The sequence below is a fragment of the Tarenaya hassleriana genome, unplaced genomic scaffold (assembly GCF_000463585.1).
Source record: "Tarenaya hassleriana unplaced genomic scaffold, ASM46358v1 Cleome12, whole genome shotgun sequence".
NCBI lineage: Eukaryota > Viridiplantae > Streptophyta > Magnoliopsida > Brassicales > Cleomaceae > Tarenaya > Tarenaya hassleriana.
In genome coordinates this window covers 1113-19596 of record NW_010962392.1, presented here as the reverse complement: position 1 = coordinate 19596, position 18484 = coordinate 1113, and the positions used below count along the sequence as shown (strand labels likewise).

The following is an 18484-nucleotide window of genomic DNA, read 5'->3' as shown; positions in this document are numbered from 1 at the left end:
GAAAGAGAGGAAGACACTCTCCGACCGACAAGATCGTTCCTCACTGCATCGACCAGGTTCATCTTTCTTACTTCAATTTTCAGCTTTGTCGGTGATTTGATTCAGCGAGATCCTTTCTGGGTTTTTCATTTTGGTTCATAGGGTTTTGTGGGCAATACTAAAGTTACGATCTTTCTGTTCCCTGAGGGTTTCTTCTTCTGTTTAAATCTATGATGGTTCCGTTCTTGATGATTTCGCTTCGGTTCGCGAAGTGGGTTTTCTAGTAGAATGCTAGAGTTTAGGTTTTTTGCTGTTGATAACTGATGGGTTCTGCTAAGGAAATGAAGGGCTTCTTCTCTAAATGATCCAGCTTTTCCATCGTGAATTAGGTCTTTCGTTCTGCTGAATCTCCATTTGAAATTAAGTTGAATCAGCTCGACTGATTCTGTTTCGATGATTTTGCTACTGAATTAGTGTTTGTACATAAATGGAAAGTATTCTGCTGCAAGATCCTTTCCTAGATCTCCAACATAATACATATGTTTCTCTGTGTCTGTGTCTGTATAGTCCCCACTTGTGTATGTGAACTCTTCTAACTTCCTGTTCGAGGTGTTCTTTCCTGCTTTCACTTCCATTCCATTTATATAGTACAGAGCTTCATGTGGATATAATGTACTGTATGAAGTATTTGATCAATCGTATAAGCTCTGAATTTTCGATACTCCAGGAGATTCCAGATCATGGGTTCTAAGCATAACCCACCGGGGAACAGGTCGAGGAGTCCTCTCTCTCTAATCGCCGTGATAGGTTTGTGCTGTTTCTTCTATCTTCTTGGAGCATGGCAGAAGAGCGGTTTCGGCAAAGGAGACAGCATAGCTATGGAGATAACCAAGCAGGCACAGTGCACAGACATTGTCACTGATCTCGACTTTGAGCCTCACCATAACAAGGTGGAGATTCCTCAAACGGCTAAGCCAAAACCCGTCGTGTTCAAACCGTGTGATGTGAAATACAAGGATTACACTCCTTGCCAGGAACAAGACCGTGCGATGAAGTTCCCGAGGGAGAATATGATATACAGAGAGAGACATTGCCCGCCAGAGAATGAGAAACTGCATTGTCTTATACCGGCACCTAAAGGATATATGACTCCATTCCCTTGGCCTAAATGCCGGGATTATGTCCACTATGCCAATGTTCCTTTCAAAAGCTTGACGGTCGAAAAGGCTGGGCAGAACTGGGTGCAATTTCAAGGAAATGTGTTCAAGTTCCCCGGAGGAGGAACCATGTTTCCTCAGGGAGCCGATGCATATATAGATGAGCTAGCTTCCGTTATCCCGATCAAAGATGGCACCGTCAGAACTGCATTGGACACAGGATGTGGGGTGAGTCAGTTCTCCATCTGTACATCTTGTTTTCGATCTATATTTCTGTTTTGATATGAATATTTCTCTCCTTTGTTCGTTTTTTTACCGCTAGGTTGCAAGCTGGGGAGCCTATATGCTTAAAAGGAACGTATTGGCAATGTCATTTGCACCACGGGACAACCACGAAGCACAGGTACAGTTTGCACTCGAGAGAGGTGTTCCTGCAGTAATAGGTGTCCTCGGGTCCATTCGTCTTCCATACCCTTCAAGAGCCTTTGATATGGCCCAATGCTCTCGATGCTTAATACCATGGACCTCAAACGGTAAGTGTCAGTAGCCTATGTTTGATCTCAAACAATACAAATGGAAATAGAATCAACTTCTTGAAATTGATGGCATTTGGACCGATATTCTATTGCTTGGACAGAGGGAATGTATTTGACGGAAGTCGATAGAGTACTGAGACCAGGAGGGTACTGGGTCTTGTCTGGGCCTCCGATCAACTGGAAGACCTATTACCAGACATGGAAGCGGTCTAAGCAAGAACTCAACGCAGAACAGAAGAGAATAGAGGAAATTGCAGAGTCCTTGTGCTGGGAGAAGAAGTACGAGAAGGGAGATATCGCAATCTGGAGAAAGAAACCGAACGACGAGTCTTGTGACAGGACATCCGTTAACTTCTGCGAGGGAAAAGACACCGATGATGTCTGGTATGTTTTTCTCTTCTACATTGATTGATGTATGTTCTATCTTAAGTTTCGTTGCTAAATCTTTGCCTTATGTTCTATCGTAGGTACAAGGAGATGGAAACGTGTGTAACTCCGTTCCCTAAGGTATCCAGTGAAGACGAAGTCGCCGGAGGAAAGCTGAAGAAGTTTCCGGAAAGGCTGTTTGCAGTCCCTCCACGTATTTCCAAAGGTCAAGTCGAGGGTGTCAATGCTGAATCATTCGAGGAGGACAACAAACTCTGGAAGAAGCGTCTGAGTACATACAAAAGGGTCAACAGACTGATTGGTACAACAAGATTCCGTAATGTGATGGACATGAACGCGGGTCTCGGTGGATTTGCAGCAGCGGTTGAATCCCCTAAGTCTTGGGTTATGAACGTCATTCCAACCATTGCGAAGAACACGTTAGGTGTCATATACGAGAGGGGTCTCATCGGTATCTACCACGACTGGTATGAAAGATCTGATTTTATGGGGATTCGAGTCTTTCCTTGTGCGAAAGATCTGAACTTTCGGAATATGAACACGGTTTCTGATAGGGGTGGCCAATTCGGGTTTCGGTTCGGGTTCGGTTCGGTTATATTCGGGTTCGGTTATTTCGGTTATAGAAAAACTATAACCATTCGGTTTTTATATAAATTCTGGTTCGGTTCGGTTCGGTTATTTTTCGGTTCGGGTTCGGTTCGGTTTTGGTAAAAAGTTCAATTTTCCAAAGAAAATGTCGGTTATTCTTTCGGTTTTTTCGGTTATTTTTTATTCGGTTCGGTTCGGTTTCGGGTTCGGTTTTTCGGGTTTAAGTAAATCATAACCGTTCGGTTTTGATGTCGGGTTCGGTTCGGATACGGTTATGTCTTATTCGGTTCGGTTCGGCTCGGTTATTCGGTTAATAATCGAAATGACCACTCCTAGTTTCTGATGTTTTTCTTCTGTTTTGTATCTACAGGTGTGAAGGCTTCTCTACTTACCCGAGGACATACGATCTTATCCATGCCAATGGCGTCTTCAGCTTGTATAAGAACAGGTCAGCCGAACTTGTTCCTTATCAATCAAACCATCGTCAAAAATCGAATCTTTTAGCCATCATTGTTCATCGTCGAGCACCATTGTTAAAAATCGATTCTTCCTCATCAACATCGTTAAAAATCGAATCTTTGTTTCTCATCGTTCACGAATCTGGCTCAAGAAACAAGGGTCGTGTTTTTTCTCTCGTAACACAGCTCTGTTACTGAAGATCTCAGACATAACTCTCTCTCTCTCTCTCTCATGATATTCTGTTCTGCTTCTATATGGTTTGAATTCCACACATGCAGCTGCAAAATAGAAGACATTCTCTTGGAAATGGATCGTATTCTCCGGCCAGAAGGAACGGTGATTTTCCGTGACGAGGTCGATGTTCTTAACGACGTAAGAAAAATCGCCGACGGAATGAGATGGGACACAAAGCTGATGGATCACGAGGACGGTCCTCTCGTGCCGGAGAAAATCCTCGTCGCCGTCAAACAGTACTGGGTCGCCGGCGGTAACAGTACGTCTTCTTCTAGTGAAGAATGAATAGCCAAAACTTTCTCAGGTACTTGTATTCAAATTCCCCCGGACGTTTATCTTTTCCCGGATTTGGCTGCAAAGTCTTGTTATTGTCAATTTACCCCCTCTCAAGATGCAGGTCAATACAAGATTATTGTTAGATTTTGCTTTTATTCTGAATTTATTTACAAGGTTATTGTGTTCACAGTGTGATTGTTGATCTATGCATCCCGGCAAGAGGAAGTTTGCTCGAAGCCAATGGAAGTGAGAAAGTGAGGACAGAATCGGAGTTTCTACGAAATGGAGGGGTCAAAGTTTGAATATTTTAGGTGGTGTAAAAGAATATTTGCAATTATTTTTTGTCCCCTAGCATTTCATTTTCTTTAGTTTTTTTCCTTTATAATTATTGTTGATGTATTTGGCCCAAATAAGAGAGTCCAAAGCTCGAGAAAAGGTTTGCATCGGTCGCTAGCTATTATGATGTGAAATTATTGTATGATCGTAACATTTTTCATTAGTATGATGTGAAATTAATTATTTCCATAACATTGTCATATAAAGGCCCATATGTAAATAATTGGGCATTATAAACATTTAGCCTCGATGGGTTTGAAGGTTTTATTTTAATTAATATGTCAAATCTCAATGGATTAGGTGCTTTTTTCATTAAAAATTCAAAGTCAGGCCTTAGTCCCTTTTTGTCTTGCAATATTTCGATTTTTTTTTCTTTCATAATACTCGTTTTATTTTATTTTATTTGTTGGTGGGAGTAGAGATTAGAGAATGTGGAGTGATGTATAAAAAATATTTGCACTGATTCTTTCATCGAGAAATTCCCATATGATTAGTATATGATTAGTCAAAGATTCTTTTTATTAATGGTTACCATTATGAAATTATGTTATGTCCTTTTTTTAAAAAAAATTTACTATAGTCTATTTAGGAATATATTCCCTTGTTCTCTTTATTTTAATTTTGTTGAAAAAAAAGAGGATTGTACAAAATATTCAAACCAATACAAACCCAAATGAAAATCGATTAAAGACTTTAGACTTTCATTAATTTCATATGGTACACGAAAAAGAAATTTGTAATATTAATTCAATTTACATAATAAGAAATTATTTGAATATTAAAATACATCAGTAGTTCCGATAATTCGTAGACGTTAATCAAAATCTCCTTGAGATATTTGGTATTTATGTGCTTTTTAGATTAGTGCAGAAAGTGGTATTAATTAATATTAAATATACTTATTTAAAAAGAAGTAGTAACCACTTTTCTCGGTATAATTCAGGACCCAAGAAGACATTGGCACGTGCCCCATGATAGACTGATCATGTGATCCCCTTTTCTCTCTCTCTCTCTCCATCATATTCTTTTGAAACCCAATTTCACCCCAAAAACAAATCATTTTTAGCATTTCTTGGAATTATATTAAACATAAATTAGCAGAAACTAGGAGACAAGAGTTTCTAAAATTTCCCAAAACCAATCTAAAATATAGATTTTACAAATATTATTTTATTCAAAGAGTTTTTTTTTTGCATGTGATGTAAACTAAAAGAACAGCTTCTACTAATTTTTTACCAAAAAATAAAAATAAAATCAAGAAGAACAGAAGAGTTGGGAAATGATATTTGCTTGGCATAGTGTTAATGAGACCTATTTTTCAACTCTCTGCAGCCTTTTGGGTTAGATTTCAGATTTTCCCTATCACTGTTCAATCAGAGAAAGTACTTTTTTTATATATATATAATATATTAGGCTTTTTTTTTGTGGGTGGAAAATTTATATCCCACACTGCTTCCTCAGCTCCTACCAGGAAACAAAGCCAAACCAAAAAATCCCACCATTGTTGAGACCTCACTTTCCCTGGAAAACGAGGGAAAATCCTTCAACTGATCAACACAGATATTGCCCTTAAACTCCTGTTTCCCATCCAAATTTATGATCTTTCTGCAGAAATCATAAAAATTTTCCAGCTTTTGAATGTGAGAGAAAGAGAGAGAGAGAGAGAGATGGGTTGCCTGCACTCAAAAACTGCTCATCTTCCTTCTCCCGATGACCCATCAGCCCCAAACAAACCAGAATCAGGTATCTCTCTTGATTCTATATTTTCACTGTTTTGTGATCTTTTGCTTGCAAAATGTCCAGATTCGGTTCGGTCTATGCGTATTTCTGTCCTGTTTTTTGGTGGGTTTGCTTCGGTGCCTTGTGGGTTTTAGGGTTTCCTGATCTCTGAAGCAGAATACGTTGGAAAGTTTCTACCTTTTTCGCACTAAACCCTTTTCTGTACCTCCTTTCGTAACTCGGTGCCTTTTTCATCTTTGGGGTTTTGTTTTTTCTTTCCCTGTTGTTATAACTGTTGATTGTGTTGCAGTAAATGGGGACCAGATGGATCAGGAGAACCAAGTTCCGGCTTTCAAAGAGTTTGATCTTGATGAGTTGAGGAAGGCAACAAACGGTTTTAGCTCAAGCTGCATTGTGTCTGAAGGTGGAGAGAAAGCCCCCAATGTGGTTTACAGAGGAAAGCTTGAAGGGAACCGGCTCGTAGCGATTAAGCGGTTCTCTAGGCAGTCGTGGCCTGATGCTCAGCAGTTTGTGGTAAGATGTGAAAAAAGGTCAACCTAGGATTTATTGTTTGGCTGCTGAGAAAATTCATGGAATGATTTTTCTGTGAATTTTAGCTCGGATTTGGGACTCTTGAGTATTGGGGATGCTCCAGTTACCGCCAAAGACCAAACTTATAGGGTGATGTGTAATTTCTAGTCAAAGGGATGGAAAAATAAGGGCTGCCCTTGAGAATGATTTGATGAGAGAATAGACTACACTTCTTTTGGTTGCTTTAAGATGTCAAAAGTCTGCAACTTTTGGTGCAAAACTGTTATATAATTCCAGGTTTACTGTTCTATTGGGTTCCTCTTTTACTTTCTATCTTCCCTGTTGTTTCATTATTTCGGGTTAGGATTACTTTTGCATGCAATAATGGCAGGTAGATCCTTAAAGGTGTTTTCTTCAAGTTTTCATCATTTGAAAAAAAAAACACTTTGAAGTCAACTATGGAACTTTTTTCTTTGTTCACTTGGGTACCTGTTTTCTGTTCAAGTTGGGAGCTAAAGAGAGCAGAAAGTGGGAAATGTGATCTTGTGTTGACCATGTTTGACTTGTCAATCAGGCAGAAGCAACCGGTGTTGGTAAGCTTAGACACAAGAGATTGGTCAATTTGATCGGTTGCTGTGCTGAAGGAGATGAGAGACTGTTGGTAGCGGAGTATATGCCCAATGATACCCTCTCGAAGCATCTCTTTCACTGTACTAACCTTTTTTTTAATCTCAAATTTTTAGTCATTCATTCCCCGTATAAGCTTCTTTAGAAGTTTTATGTTCATCTTTCTATGTTCTGCTTTCGTTTTTGCAGGGGAAAAGCAACCACTCCCATGGGAAATGCGTGTTCGGGTTGCAGACTATATTGCACAAGCACTCGATCACTGTAACATGGAAAACAGGAAAATCTATCACGATCTTAATGCATACAGAATCCTCTTCGATGAGGTGTACATCTCATCAGAATAAACGTTGCTACAGACTCGCATTTGCATAGCTTAAATTTCACTGGTTTTCCTGCAGGATGGTGATCCTCGTCTATCGAGTTTTGGTCTCATGAAGAACAGTAGAGATGGAAAGAGCTACAGTACTAACTTAGCTTATACTCCGCCAGAGTTTTTACGAACAGGTATAGATGTGTCCTCAAATGTGAAACACAATCAAGAACATGAATATTCTGTCTTTTTCCTGCTCTGGTGAACATCATGGTTCTGTGCATTTGCAGGCAGAGTCATTCCTGAAAGTGTGATATACAGTTATGGAACGGTTCTTTTGGATCTGATGAGCGGTAAACATATTCCACCAAGCCATGTATGTACCCTACTTTCAGCAAACTCTAACCTCTTTCAGAACACATTTTTCTCATGTACTGCATGGTGGCAAGTCCCCACCCCACCCATGTGCATGTCATGTATACCATCCAGATGGAATGTCCCATCTGAAGTAATGATCTTGTTCTTTACAGGCTCTCGATATTATAAGAGGGAAAAATGTGCTGCTATTGATGGATTCGTCTCTGGAAGGGCAATATGCGAATGAAGATGCCACTAAATTGGTCGAGCTTGCTTCAAAATGCCTTCAATCAGAAGCCAAGGATCGACCCGATACCAAGTTTCTTCTCTCTGCGATCGCACCACAACAAAAGCAAAAAGAGGTGAAGCATCATCCTCTAAGACTGACGCCCATTACTGTGAAATATGCACTTCCATGACAAAAGTGTTTGCTTTTCCTGTTTTTTGGGTTGTGCTTTCAGATTGCATCTCATGTGCTGATGGGCTTGCAAAAGAACACTGTAGTTTTACCAACTATGCTCTCTCCTCTTGGAAAGGCCTGTTCTAAGATGGACCTGGCAACCGTTCATGACATTCTGCTTAAAACCGGTTACAAAGATGAGGAAGGTGCAGAAAACGAGGTACATTTACAATCTTTTCCTCGTCAATGTTGTTTCTATGTATTGTATCAGTATATTCACTTACAGTTAGATCTGTGTATTCAGCTTTCATTTCAAGAATGGACTCAGCAAGTGCAAGAGATGTTGAACACAAAAAAGTTTGGAGACATTGCTTTTAGAGACAAGGATTTCAAGAATGCTATCGAATGTTACTCAAAGGTAAAAGAATTCGAATTTAAAGATTCTCGAGAATATCAAGAATCCATGGAATCATAAGTAGATTCAAGAAAGATTTCCACTTTTGCTTCTTCTGCATATCTCAGTAGCAGCCTAATCCTCGTATCTGCTGTGTTACTCTGTCATGTGAACCAGTTGGTGGCGATGATGTCGGGACCTTCTGCCACTGTGTTCGCGAGAAGGGCTTTCTCGTATCTAATGACGGACCAACCAGAGCTTGCCCTAAGGGACGCAATGCAGGCGCAGGTGTGCATACCCGAGTGGCCAACTGCATTTTACCTCCAAGCCATTGCGCTTTCGAAACTGGGGATGGAGACTGATGCCCAAGACATGCTCAATGATGGTGCCGCCTTTGAAGCCAAGAGACAGAACAGCTGGCGAAGCTGAAGAAAGCAAAGCCCCCCAAATATTTATGGGTCTTCACGGACAAGTTCGAGGTATTGTCTTGTAAGAAAAAAAACTGAGAGATGTTGTGATGAGTTTTGCAGGAAATTGGTTTGGTTATGGATGTTGTGATCAGTGTCTGTGTGTTGGTTGGTTGGTTGTTTCAGTGAAGTGTAAAATCTCATGGAAAAAGGAAAATAATAGCATGACTTTCCCACTGTTGTGATCTAATTGCACTTTCCTTGATTATATAAAGAAACCGCAACTGTGTCTGAAAATCAATATGGTATTACGCATATCAACAGATTTTGGGAAAACAATAGTTGCTATTGGTTACAACGATGTTCTATGCCTGGGAAGCAACCAAAGGTTGAAACTTTGACTCCAACCAGAATACCAAATCATCCCTTGTAGCCACAAAGCGACCTGCCTTTTCCTGGCATGGTCTGAAAGGCACAGAGAGCTTTTCAAGGTGAGATGAGAACGAGTTCCCTAATCCCTGCGCGAATTTGTGAGTTCCCATCCCGGTTTGAGCCAAGAACCTCTCAGGAAGATCCTCTTGGCGTCTAACAATGGTGGCCAGTGTCCTCATCCACTCTTCAAGGGCAGTTTCAGCAGCACCAATGGACAGTGACCTTACGTCTAAGCTCCACTCTTTTAGGGTTTTGTTGTGAAGTCCAGGATACAGCCCAAAGAGTGTTCCCAGATAGAGAAGCTCACGAGCTCTCTCATGGTGATTCTTGTTCCTGCATATGTCTATCAAGCAGTTGCAGAAGGGTCTTCTGGCTTCCACTTGGGTTTCACTGATCACCGACCTGAATTCTTCTTTAACAGTTTCAAACCCGGTTTTCTCATCCATGATTAGCTTCACAAAGGAGATCAGCTTCAGATTGGCCTTCTCCAAACACGCCATTACCTTATCAGTATCTTCACTGGTCTCACACAAGGCCACGACTGAAAGAAGACAGCCACATAGCCTGTCATCAGGCTTAACTCCACGTTGAATCGAAAGGTTAAATACTTTAACCAAATCATTGATCCTTCTTGCTTTTCCCAAGCATTGGATTAAACAAGTGCAACCCATCACGTTAAGTTGAACTCCGGCTTCCAACATCTCTTCAAACAATGCCATGGCTTTGTCAACTTTCCCTCCACTGCCATATATATTCAGCATTGCTGTGTAACTAAAACTATCCGGCTTAGATTGCATGGACTGCTTCATATCACAAAACAGCGTCTCTGCTTCTTCCTCCAACCCGATATCCGCACACATGTTCAGCAATGTGTTGTACAGAATGAAGTCCATTGGCCAGTTCCTAGCCTTCATTTCCTTCCACAATTGAAGGGCATCTTTCTCCCACCTCGCTTTACCGTAAATCTTGACAAGAGCTGTTAAAGTTATCTCATTCGGAGTTAAACCTGACTCGAGCATCTCATTGAACAGACTCCTAGCCAAACCTGGCTTCTTGGCCTTGCCCATTGCCTCCAACAAAGTATTGTACACAACCACATTAGGCTTTACATCCATGGATTTCATCTCTTGAAGAACATACCTAATCCCATCATAATCCCCTGCCTCACCGAACATCTTTCCCAACACTGAAAACGTTAAAGGATCGGGTTTCCACCCCGTAGCCACGGCCCTCTCATAAAGACTGAGTACCTCCTCAACCTTGCCCAACTTGGCATAAACATCAAGAACTGAAGAGTAAGTGACCTCATCCGGCATCAGACCGGTTTTATACATTCTCTCAAACCATTCAATAGCTTTGTCATAAAGACTGCACCTCTTTGCACATGTAATTATAGTGGAATAAGTAATGTTATCAAGCTCAACCCCATCCCTTACCATTTCAAGCGCAAGCTCCTCAATGAGCTGAAACTGCCTCCCAAACCTCAGAGATTTCATCGTGACGTTATAAAATATGGTTTCGATGGGGAACAGATTCTGGGCCTTCATCCAACCAAAGAAAAGATGGGTTTTCTGCCATGGTCTCAAGCTATTAAGCACCAACAAGGCATTGTCCCTGGTGAGTGGGTGTGGAATTTCATCGAGAACAGCCAAAAACTCGGAATTTTCGGTGAATTCAGAGCTGTTGAGCTTCTGGGCAAAAGCCTTGAGGTCTTGAAGCTGAGGGTTGTAGGAATAAGACGAGCGTTTGTGCCTCTGAAGTGAAAGAACTGACCTTTTGGGCCTTGCGGGATTAACCCAGACAGACTTTGGCTTAGACAAGACATGGGTTTGATCCGGTTTGAGCGTCGTTGCAGAGAGAGACTTCAGCTGTTCAGACAGAGATGGGCTTTTGGCGCCGGTGAGCGGATATTCTTCTAGGGTTTTAGCTGGTTTCGATGAATTGCAGGAAATGGTGAGTCTTTTGGTCCGACATCGTCTTAAAGGTGACGGTTTTGGGTTTGGGAAGAAGCTCTGCCTCTTCGTGTCAGAGCTCTGCGAAATGAAACAGGCGTCAATGGCTGTGGACAGAAGAGACGCCATTAGAGAGGCACGGAGAGGTTTTTCCCGTGAACAGGGAGAGGGCTTTGTGTTATGGATACATGAAGATATTATTCAGACATCTTATCTCTATTTGAAATGACGCTCTAAAACCCTAAAATTATATATTTTTTAGGATTTATTTTTTCTCTGAAGCTGTAAAAGTTTCAGTCTAGTTGAAGTGATTTTTCAAGGCGGTCGAAATTATATATTAAGCAAATAATTTTATATTTTATATAAGAATTTTCAAGTCTTATTAACACCACCTGGTCCTAAACACCATCCCGTTATATAAATGGGCCCAATAGTTCAGCTATTGGGCCAGCTTTAGGCCCAAATCAAAATAAAATTTTGGTTCACCAATTTAGACACGATTTAATAAGAATTTAAACCATTTAATGCGTTTATAAGAACAAAACACTGATAGTAAAAAACGATCCGATTTTGAAGCATGTTATAATTTTATAAATTTTAAAATTAATTATAAAAATTTAATAAAATTAACAATTTAAATTATCGCAATTATGAAAAACTTTATTATTAAAAATACATCTTAGCTGAATACCATATATACACACACATGTATGTATGTATGTATGTATGTATGTATGTATGTATGTATGTATGTATGTATGTATGTATGTATGTATGTATGTATGTATGTATGTATGTATGTATGTATGTATGTATGTATGTATGTATGTATGTATGTATGTATGTATGTATGTATGTATGTATGTATGTATGTATGTATGTATGTATGTATGTATGTATGTATGTATGTATCTCTTGACTAGATGTATTGTATGTTTCTACTATATGTGAAGGACCAAATTCGTGCTGATATTTAAGAGTTCATCAGCTCAAAATATTTTAATGATCTCAGATATAAAACTACGTTAATTAATAACTTAGTTATGACATATTTTACATTTTCACGTATGTTTTTTATTATCTTTTAAATGCGTGAGTATATCTTTACATGTTCAGAATCAATATGATAAATTCAATATCTTTTCCTATTGAATTTTATACCAAAGAGAATGAATCTACAATCAAAATTCAAAAGTGTATTGGATTATGTTCATAGATGCCCCAACCACTAAAGTAGATATTGTTGATATATATATATATATATATGCACAGCAAATCATTGACCATAAAAAAAATGTGTGAATATATTAATAAATTTCGTCTGCAAAGATGGGCGATCATGCTATCTATACGTGGAATCATCTTATCACTAGAACGTAACATTACTAGTGCTACTTGTTAATTTCCAAGTCAAAGTTGTATATTTGCATATTGTAGATGGAATATTATCAGACATACCCTTATTTTATTATATAAATTTTAAACTATATTTTCTTATATTATTTTTTATGTGATCAATTTAATCTTCATGATATATCTTAAGGTCACAATGGTTACATTACCGTAAAATTATATGATGATCATACTAATTGATTAGTTAATTATATCGTTCAAAACTCGTATGGTGATTATATCGGTTATATATATCGGGTAAACAAAAAAAGTTTAAAAAGGTATGATCTATGCAACAAAGTAGTTTTGATATAATGCTGTTGTAAATACTCTATCCCCAAATCGTTTTATAACAAATGATAAATTTGGTTCAATTTAATTAAATGTATTGATTAAACCATGATCCACGCGTCATAATAATTACAGAGACAAAAAATTGACATTTGAAATTTAGTCCAAAAACAAAATATTTATCATATAACCTAAAAAGTCAAAGATGTGAAAATCACACCCACTAACGTGGGAAAGCAACTTTGTCCATCTCCTGTCCTCCATCATCCGATAGCTTCTTGTGTTTATACAAATGCTTGTGTTGTGCCTCTGAGTGTGTGTATACATACATATATATATATAAACACACAAAGACAAAGAGTGTACGTACACTTGGCAATATTTTGATAGAGAGATTTGATAATCTATGTATTTATTTATTACTGAGATTTTATGTAGAAGTTGGATTTTGGGCGTGATTATGTTTTGGGATATGAAATATAAATAAAATAAAATAATGGGTGAGATAGATATAAATGAGAGACAAAAAAAAAAAAAAGAGGAAGGGAGCCGAAAGCAAAGAGACGAAAAAGGCGGGGGACAAAGTGTGATAAGCCAAGTCTTCTCATTTTCAAAAAGTCCTCATAACTTCTATTTTAGACTAATTTGACCCAATTCTCTTTCTCCATTTTTTTTTTAAACTTGATTTAAATCTCCAACGGAACTGGAGTTCGTTACGGGAATCTCCAAAAATGATTAGCAATCTAAATTGGTTTTTCTTTATATATTGAAACTTAAAAAACGGATTTTAGTTTCGAATCACTTTATTTTTAATAATTATTATCGAATTATTTTTATGTGAATGGTTAAATTATGGGATGTTAAATGATGGCTAACGAATAACGAATATACACATATAACAAAGTATAACAAACGTCGGATTTTGTTTTTTATAAATAAAACAAAGTTAAGATAATTATGAGGATTAGATTTAAAAAGGTTTTTCGGTTGGAACGTGTGTGTGTATATAATCATGCTCTATATCACATTTTATCGATAGAGGAAAGACATATTAAAATATAATCCAATCCGAAGATAATAATCACGTTATTACATATAAGATTAAAGAGCTGACATTAAAAATAACCCACTTGGTTGGTGGGTAGGTGCATTGAGGTTATCTTCAATTTACTTTTCCGCAATCCTTAAAACAAACGTTTATTTCGTTTTTAGTTATAATGATTTTTATATATCTTTAATTTTAAACCCACTGTAACTACAAAGCATATTTTTACAGGGGGTTAAAATGAGCGTTTCTAAAGTACTGGGAAATACTAGAACCCGATTGTAATTGCAAAGCGCAATTAGATATAACCGAACTTTTATTTCCGTTGTACGAAGTTATTCGTTTTAATCCTCTTTTCTTTTCCGTTTTTTTCTTTTTCGTTTTTATAGTTTCAATTTTATAACTTTTATTAGCCTCTATTGTTAATAAACTTTAAAGTTTCATTTATTAATTTTGTATTATGTGGCATAAGTTAAAATTCAAAAAACTAAGATTACGAAATGATTATAGTTTTTATTTTGAGTTTTTATTTTTTAGATTTTAACTTTGTTTTTCGGTATTTTTTAGTATTTATAAATAAAAAATGGAGTTTTGGATTTTTAATTGATTTTTAGTTTTTTCAAGTTATTGACTAAATTTACAAAATCTTAATTATCAATTTTTTTTGTTTTTTGAATTCTAAAAACTTTAAAAACTACCTCCATTCAACCCTAAAATTCATGCAAATAAAACCCTCTTCTCTAAAACTCTTTTAATTTTCCCACAAAAGAAAATATAAAACGTTGATAATTTCCTTTTTGTTCATACTTTCAAATTATCATACACAAGTACACAACTAATATCAACCGTACGTAACTATCATTCAATTATTCGTTCATTCACGAAAAGTTATATATATATATATATATATAAGTATGATCAGTATAAGATATTTGAAAGGCTTGCTTGTATTATTGCTTTATATCAATATTCATACAAGAGTATATTAAACCTATTTACAACAACTTCCCTAACTTGAAGAGATGTCAAATATAAAAAATATTATAAATATCTCTAATAGGCAGTCCTACGCAGATGGGAACTACACCAGGTAATGCTAACTTTTATATCTTTAAAACATTACATTTAATTTTTTTCTCGAATTTATCTGTGTTTGCAAATATTCAAATGGACTGTTTGGTCATTACAAAAAGACATGAACGAAAAAGAAAAGCAGGAAAAAAAAATTAACGATTTTAATAATCATTTTATTTTTTTAATTGGAGATGCGGATTTCCGATTGCTGTTCCGACGCTATTTTCCCATTTTAGTTTTGTCATCACTTCTCTAATGACTTGAAAAGTGCTTCCACAAAAGTTCTTTTGTCCGACGCATGCTGACGTGGACGTGGATAACATTGTTCGACACTTGACAAAAAAAAATCACAAACGGAATTTGGAATTTGATATCAAAATGCTGCGTCTTTTTTTTTTTGGGGGGGGATTTGTATTATATACTTTCACATGCTCATGATGATGGATTTGATACACGTCAAGTAAAACCATGGTTTCTATTAAAAATAAAATGTCAACATATTGGAAAACTATACGTTATAGTAAGAAAACCGGAATTGGGAATGTTAATAGAAATGGGGTGAATGAGTTATATATAATTATAGTGTGAACAAGTTCGGGAGCTTTAGAGTGCAGGTGGGTCCAATTTCTTTTGGAATTTTTTAGAGCTCTTGGGACAAGCAATGTCATAATTACTTTCGGTGTATAATGGTTATTTTCTTCCCAATATTATATTATATATATATAAATAAAGAAAAATAATAACTTTCAATATTGTTTTTGGTGATCTGGCCGTCGGCTTTGGCGCTATATATATCAAGCAATCCACAGCCTTCAAGCACTCTACCAACCTTCCCTCGCTCTCTACCCTCCTAATTAATTACCCCTTAAAACTCATATTTAATTAATCCATCTCCTCCTTCGCAAACGTCCTTTCAAAGTCCAAACCTTTTTGCTCATTCAGCGGCTTTGACCTTGAGATTTAGTTTCTTGTTTTCCAAATCCCACCTACTCGTTTTTTTTTCATCAGCCCTTTGATTTCGGTCTAATATTATCGAGAAAAAGGGGGAAACTTTAGGGTTTTTTTGGGGGTATTTTGTACGAAAATACCGAAGAAACAGAACCGTATTTTTGCCAAGACAATGTTCTTGTCGCAAAAAGCATGCAATAGACGTGAGTTCCTCAACAAAAAATCAAGTGTCGAGAAAAGTTTCTATTTTTGGATCTTCCAAATCATCAACAGATATAGCTCTTCTGCAACGTGATTGGTTCTTGTCTGTATGTTTTTTTGGATAACAATAGATTTTTTTTTTCTTGGGTGAGGGTTCTTTCTTGTGTCACAAGTAACTAGCACTGCTACAGCAGAGTGTGATTTCTCCTGCAAAAAAATGGCAAGTTCATCGTTACCTCCGGGATTTCGATTTCATCCTACCGACGAAGAACTCGTCGGGTATTACCTGAAAAGAAAAGTCGAAGGGCTTGAGATCGAGCTAGAAGTCATCCCCGAGATCGATCTATACAAATTTGATCCTTGGGAACTACCAGGTATCTTTTCCGATTGAGACTTTTTCTCATTCTTGGAATGTTCTTCGGCATCTTTGTTCTCATTCGGAACAAGATCTTGTATGTATGTTTTCAGACAAGTCATTTCTGCCGAACCGAGACATGGAGTGGTTCTTCTTCTGTCCGAGGGACAAGAAGTATCCGAACGGTTCCCGGACGAATAGGGCAACAAAGGCGGGTTATTGGAAAGCAACCGGAAAAGACAGGAAAATAACGTGCCATTCCTCGGTCTCGGGCTATCGTAAAACACTGGTTTTCTACGAGGGTCGTGCCCCGTTGGGCGATCGAACTCATTGGGTCATGCATGAATATCGTCTATCCGATGACGATCTTTCTCGTGGATCAAAGAATTCAAAGGTAAGAAACATTTCAATAATGTTTTTTTGGAACCTTATTATATATTGAAGAATCGTATAATTTGTTTTTTGTGTCTTAATGTTCTTATTTAGGGCTGTGCTTTTGCGTTGTGCCGCGTGGTTAGGAAGAACGAGCAAAAGGGTACTAATTACCTCGAGAAAAATCCACGAGATAAAAAATTTCCGAATGAACAAATGGTCGACCAAACGCCATCGTTTACCTCGTGTAACCCTAATTTTACCACGGCGGACTCTTGTAACATTTGGATTTCTCCCGATTTTATCCTTGATTCGTCAAAGGTATACTACTTGATGGCCGTCAATTTTTGCACGAGAACTTGTAACTAAACTTGAATTTTTCGCTTACTAAACGATATATATATATATATATTGGTTATATATATGCAGGATTATCCCCAGATTCAAGAAGTTGCGTCCGAGTACTTTCCTAAGCATGATTTCTCGTGTGCTAATAACGAATGGGAGGGAGTCGATTTTTCGGCCAGTCCATGGTGTTCGAACGTGGATCACAACATTGATCAATCGGTGCAAACCTGTTACTGGACGAATATTGGATACGGAGATGGGCACTACAGTGGTTACAATAACCAAACGGGCTCATTCGATTGATCAAAAGACCGTGGTTTACAGCTTTTGAATTTGGTTATTACAAAAAAAACATGCATGGAGAAGACGAGTACGTAAAATTGGACTCCAAGACGACGCTTTTTAACGTTGAGCTTTTGGAGGAAACGTATAAGGCGTTTGAATGGAAGTCTCTCTCTCTCTCTCGGACTTTTTTGTTTATATAAAGGAAATTTTATACGTTGATTTTGTGTTTTGTTGTTATTGGATATATGATATATTTGATTAAAAAAAAAAAAAGAATCACGAATTTCGCTCTTCTTGTCGCCCGCATCGATTCGGTCTCTAATGATAAAAACAATTGGACCACCATTAATTAACCTTTGACCCTAACTGATCAAAAGTCACCAGCTTTGGAAGTGGTAACAAATTATATCATTGCATGGGAATAATTTTAGCATAAAATCATCTTTTTTTCGGAAAAAGCAGGGGACCGTATCGTTGGTTATAAGCTTTTGTGTCATCTGCTTATAATAAGTTAGGCGAATATGTATGTTGAAAGTGCTTTTGTAAAAGAAAGTAATAAAACACGTGGAAAAGAACAAATGTGACGCAGCAACCTTATATAAAAAAGACCTATGAAGGCCTTCAAATATTTCCATGTAACATGCAATTGGGTCCTTAGCTCAGTGGTAGAGCATTTGACTGCAGATCAAGAGGTCACCGGTTCGAACCCGGTAGGGCCCTTCAATTTTTATGTAACCTTTTTTTTTTCAAATCTCTCAGCATTCACTTACCAAATTTACCAAAATTCTAATATTACTTATATAACTTTGATTGGTTTTCCTAAATTAGATTTCAAAAGTTACAAAGAAAATAGTGGAGTTGATGCACAAGGGATAAGGATAGATGTTTGTATGTAATGTTTACCGACCATTCATGACCAAACCCCAAAACAAAAGACGCGAAACAAATCTACTCCCTATTTTCCTCTCCAATATAACCGAACCCAATCATACCGGACCGACCCGGTTTGGTTTCCGGTACTCAGCTCTAACCCTAAAATATACAAAATCGCCGAAACAACAAACTGAGAACTACTTCTCATGAATCAAAACC

General features: G+C 37.6%; 4 protein-coding genes and 1 non-coding gene across 6 annotated transcripts in view; 4 read left to right on the top strand and 1 right to left on the bottom strand.

Annotated features, from left to right (window-relative positions):
• LOC104806107 (probable methyltransferase PMT14) overlaps positions 1–4141 on the top strand; it is a 4504-nt gene extending 363 nt beyond the window's left edge. The window contains exons 2-9 of one of the 2 annotated variants that reach the window (XM_010530824.2): positions 1–56; positions 707–1364; positions 1459–1669; positions 1774–2056; positions 2140–2526; positions 3018–3095; positions 3385–3644; positions 3807–4141. In XM_010530824.2, the coding sequence (XP_010529126.1) occupies positions 720–1364; positions 1459–1669; positions 1774–2056; positions 2140–2526; positions 3018–3095; positions 3385–3625 (1845 nt within the window). In that variant the 5' untranslated portion in view covers positions 1–56; positions 707–719 and the 3' untranslated portion in view covers positions 3626–3644; positions 3807–4141. The remainder of the gene's footprint in view (positions 57–706; positions 1365–1458; positions 1670–1773; positions 2057–2139; positions 2527–3017; positions 3096–3384; positions 3645–3806) is intronic. The other variant, XM_010530825.2, reaches the window with a different exon arrangement.
• Positions 4142–5387: 1246 nt separating this feature from the next.
• LOC104806106 (probable serine/threonine-protein kinase At4g35230) lies at positions 5388–8935 on the top strand. Its single transcript, XM_010530823.2, has 10 exons — positions 5388–5695; positions 5982–6205; positions 6777–6912; positions 7019–7152; positions 7228–7333; positions 7430–7515; positions 7670–7858; positions 7958–8116; positions 8201–8314; positions 8468–8935. The coding sequence occupies exons 1-10, from the start codon at positions 5620–5622 to the stop codon at positions 8717–8719; spliced, it is 1476 nt and encodes a 491-aa protein (XP_010529125.1). The 5' UTR covers positions 5388–5619; the 3' UTR covers positions 8720–8935.
• Positions 8936–8982: 47 nt separating this feature from the next.
• LOC104806104 (pentatricopeptide repeat-containing protein At5g46580, chloroplastic) lies at positions 8983–11295 on the bottom strand. Its single transcript, XM_010530822.2, has one exon. It carries the CDS (start codon positions 11208–11210, stop codon positions 9063–9065), a length of 2148 nt encoding a protein of 715 aa, XP_010529124.1. The 5' UTR covers positions 11211–11295; the 3' UTR covers positions 8983–9062.
• A 4446-nt stretch (positions 11296–15741) lies between these two features.
• Positions 15742–17604, top strand: LOC104806103 (NAC domain-containing protein 86-like). Its single transcript, XM_010530821.1, has 4 exons — positions 15742–16406; positions 16501–16781; positions 16874–17080; positions 17189–17604. Exons 1-4 carry the CDS (start codon positions 16250–16252, stop codon positions 17408–17410), a joined length of 867 nt encoding a protein of 288 aa, XP_010529123.1. The 5' UTR covers positions 15742–16249; the 3' UTR covers positions 17411–17604.
• A 436-nt stretch (positions 17605–18040) lies between these two features.
• On the top strand, positions 18041–18112 carry TRNAC-GCA. Its single transcript has one exon. It is a non-coding gene; the product is annotated as a tRNA-Cys (tRNA).
• The last annotated feature ends 372 nt before the right edge of the window (positions 18113–18484 follow it).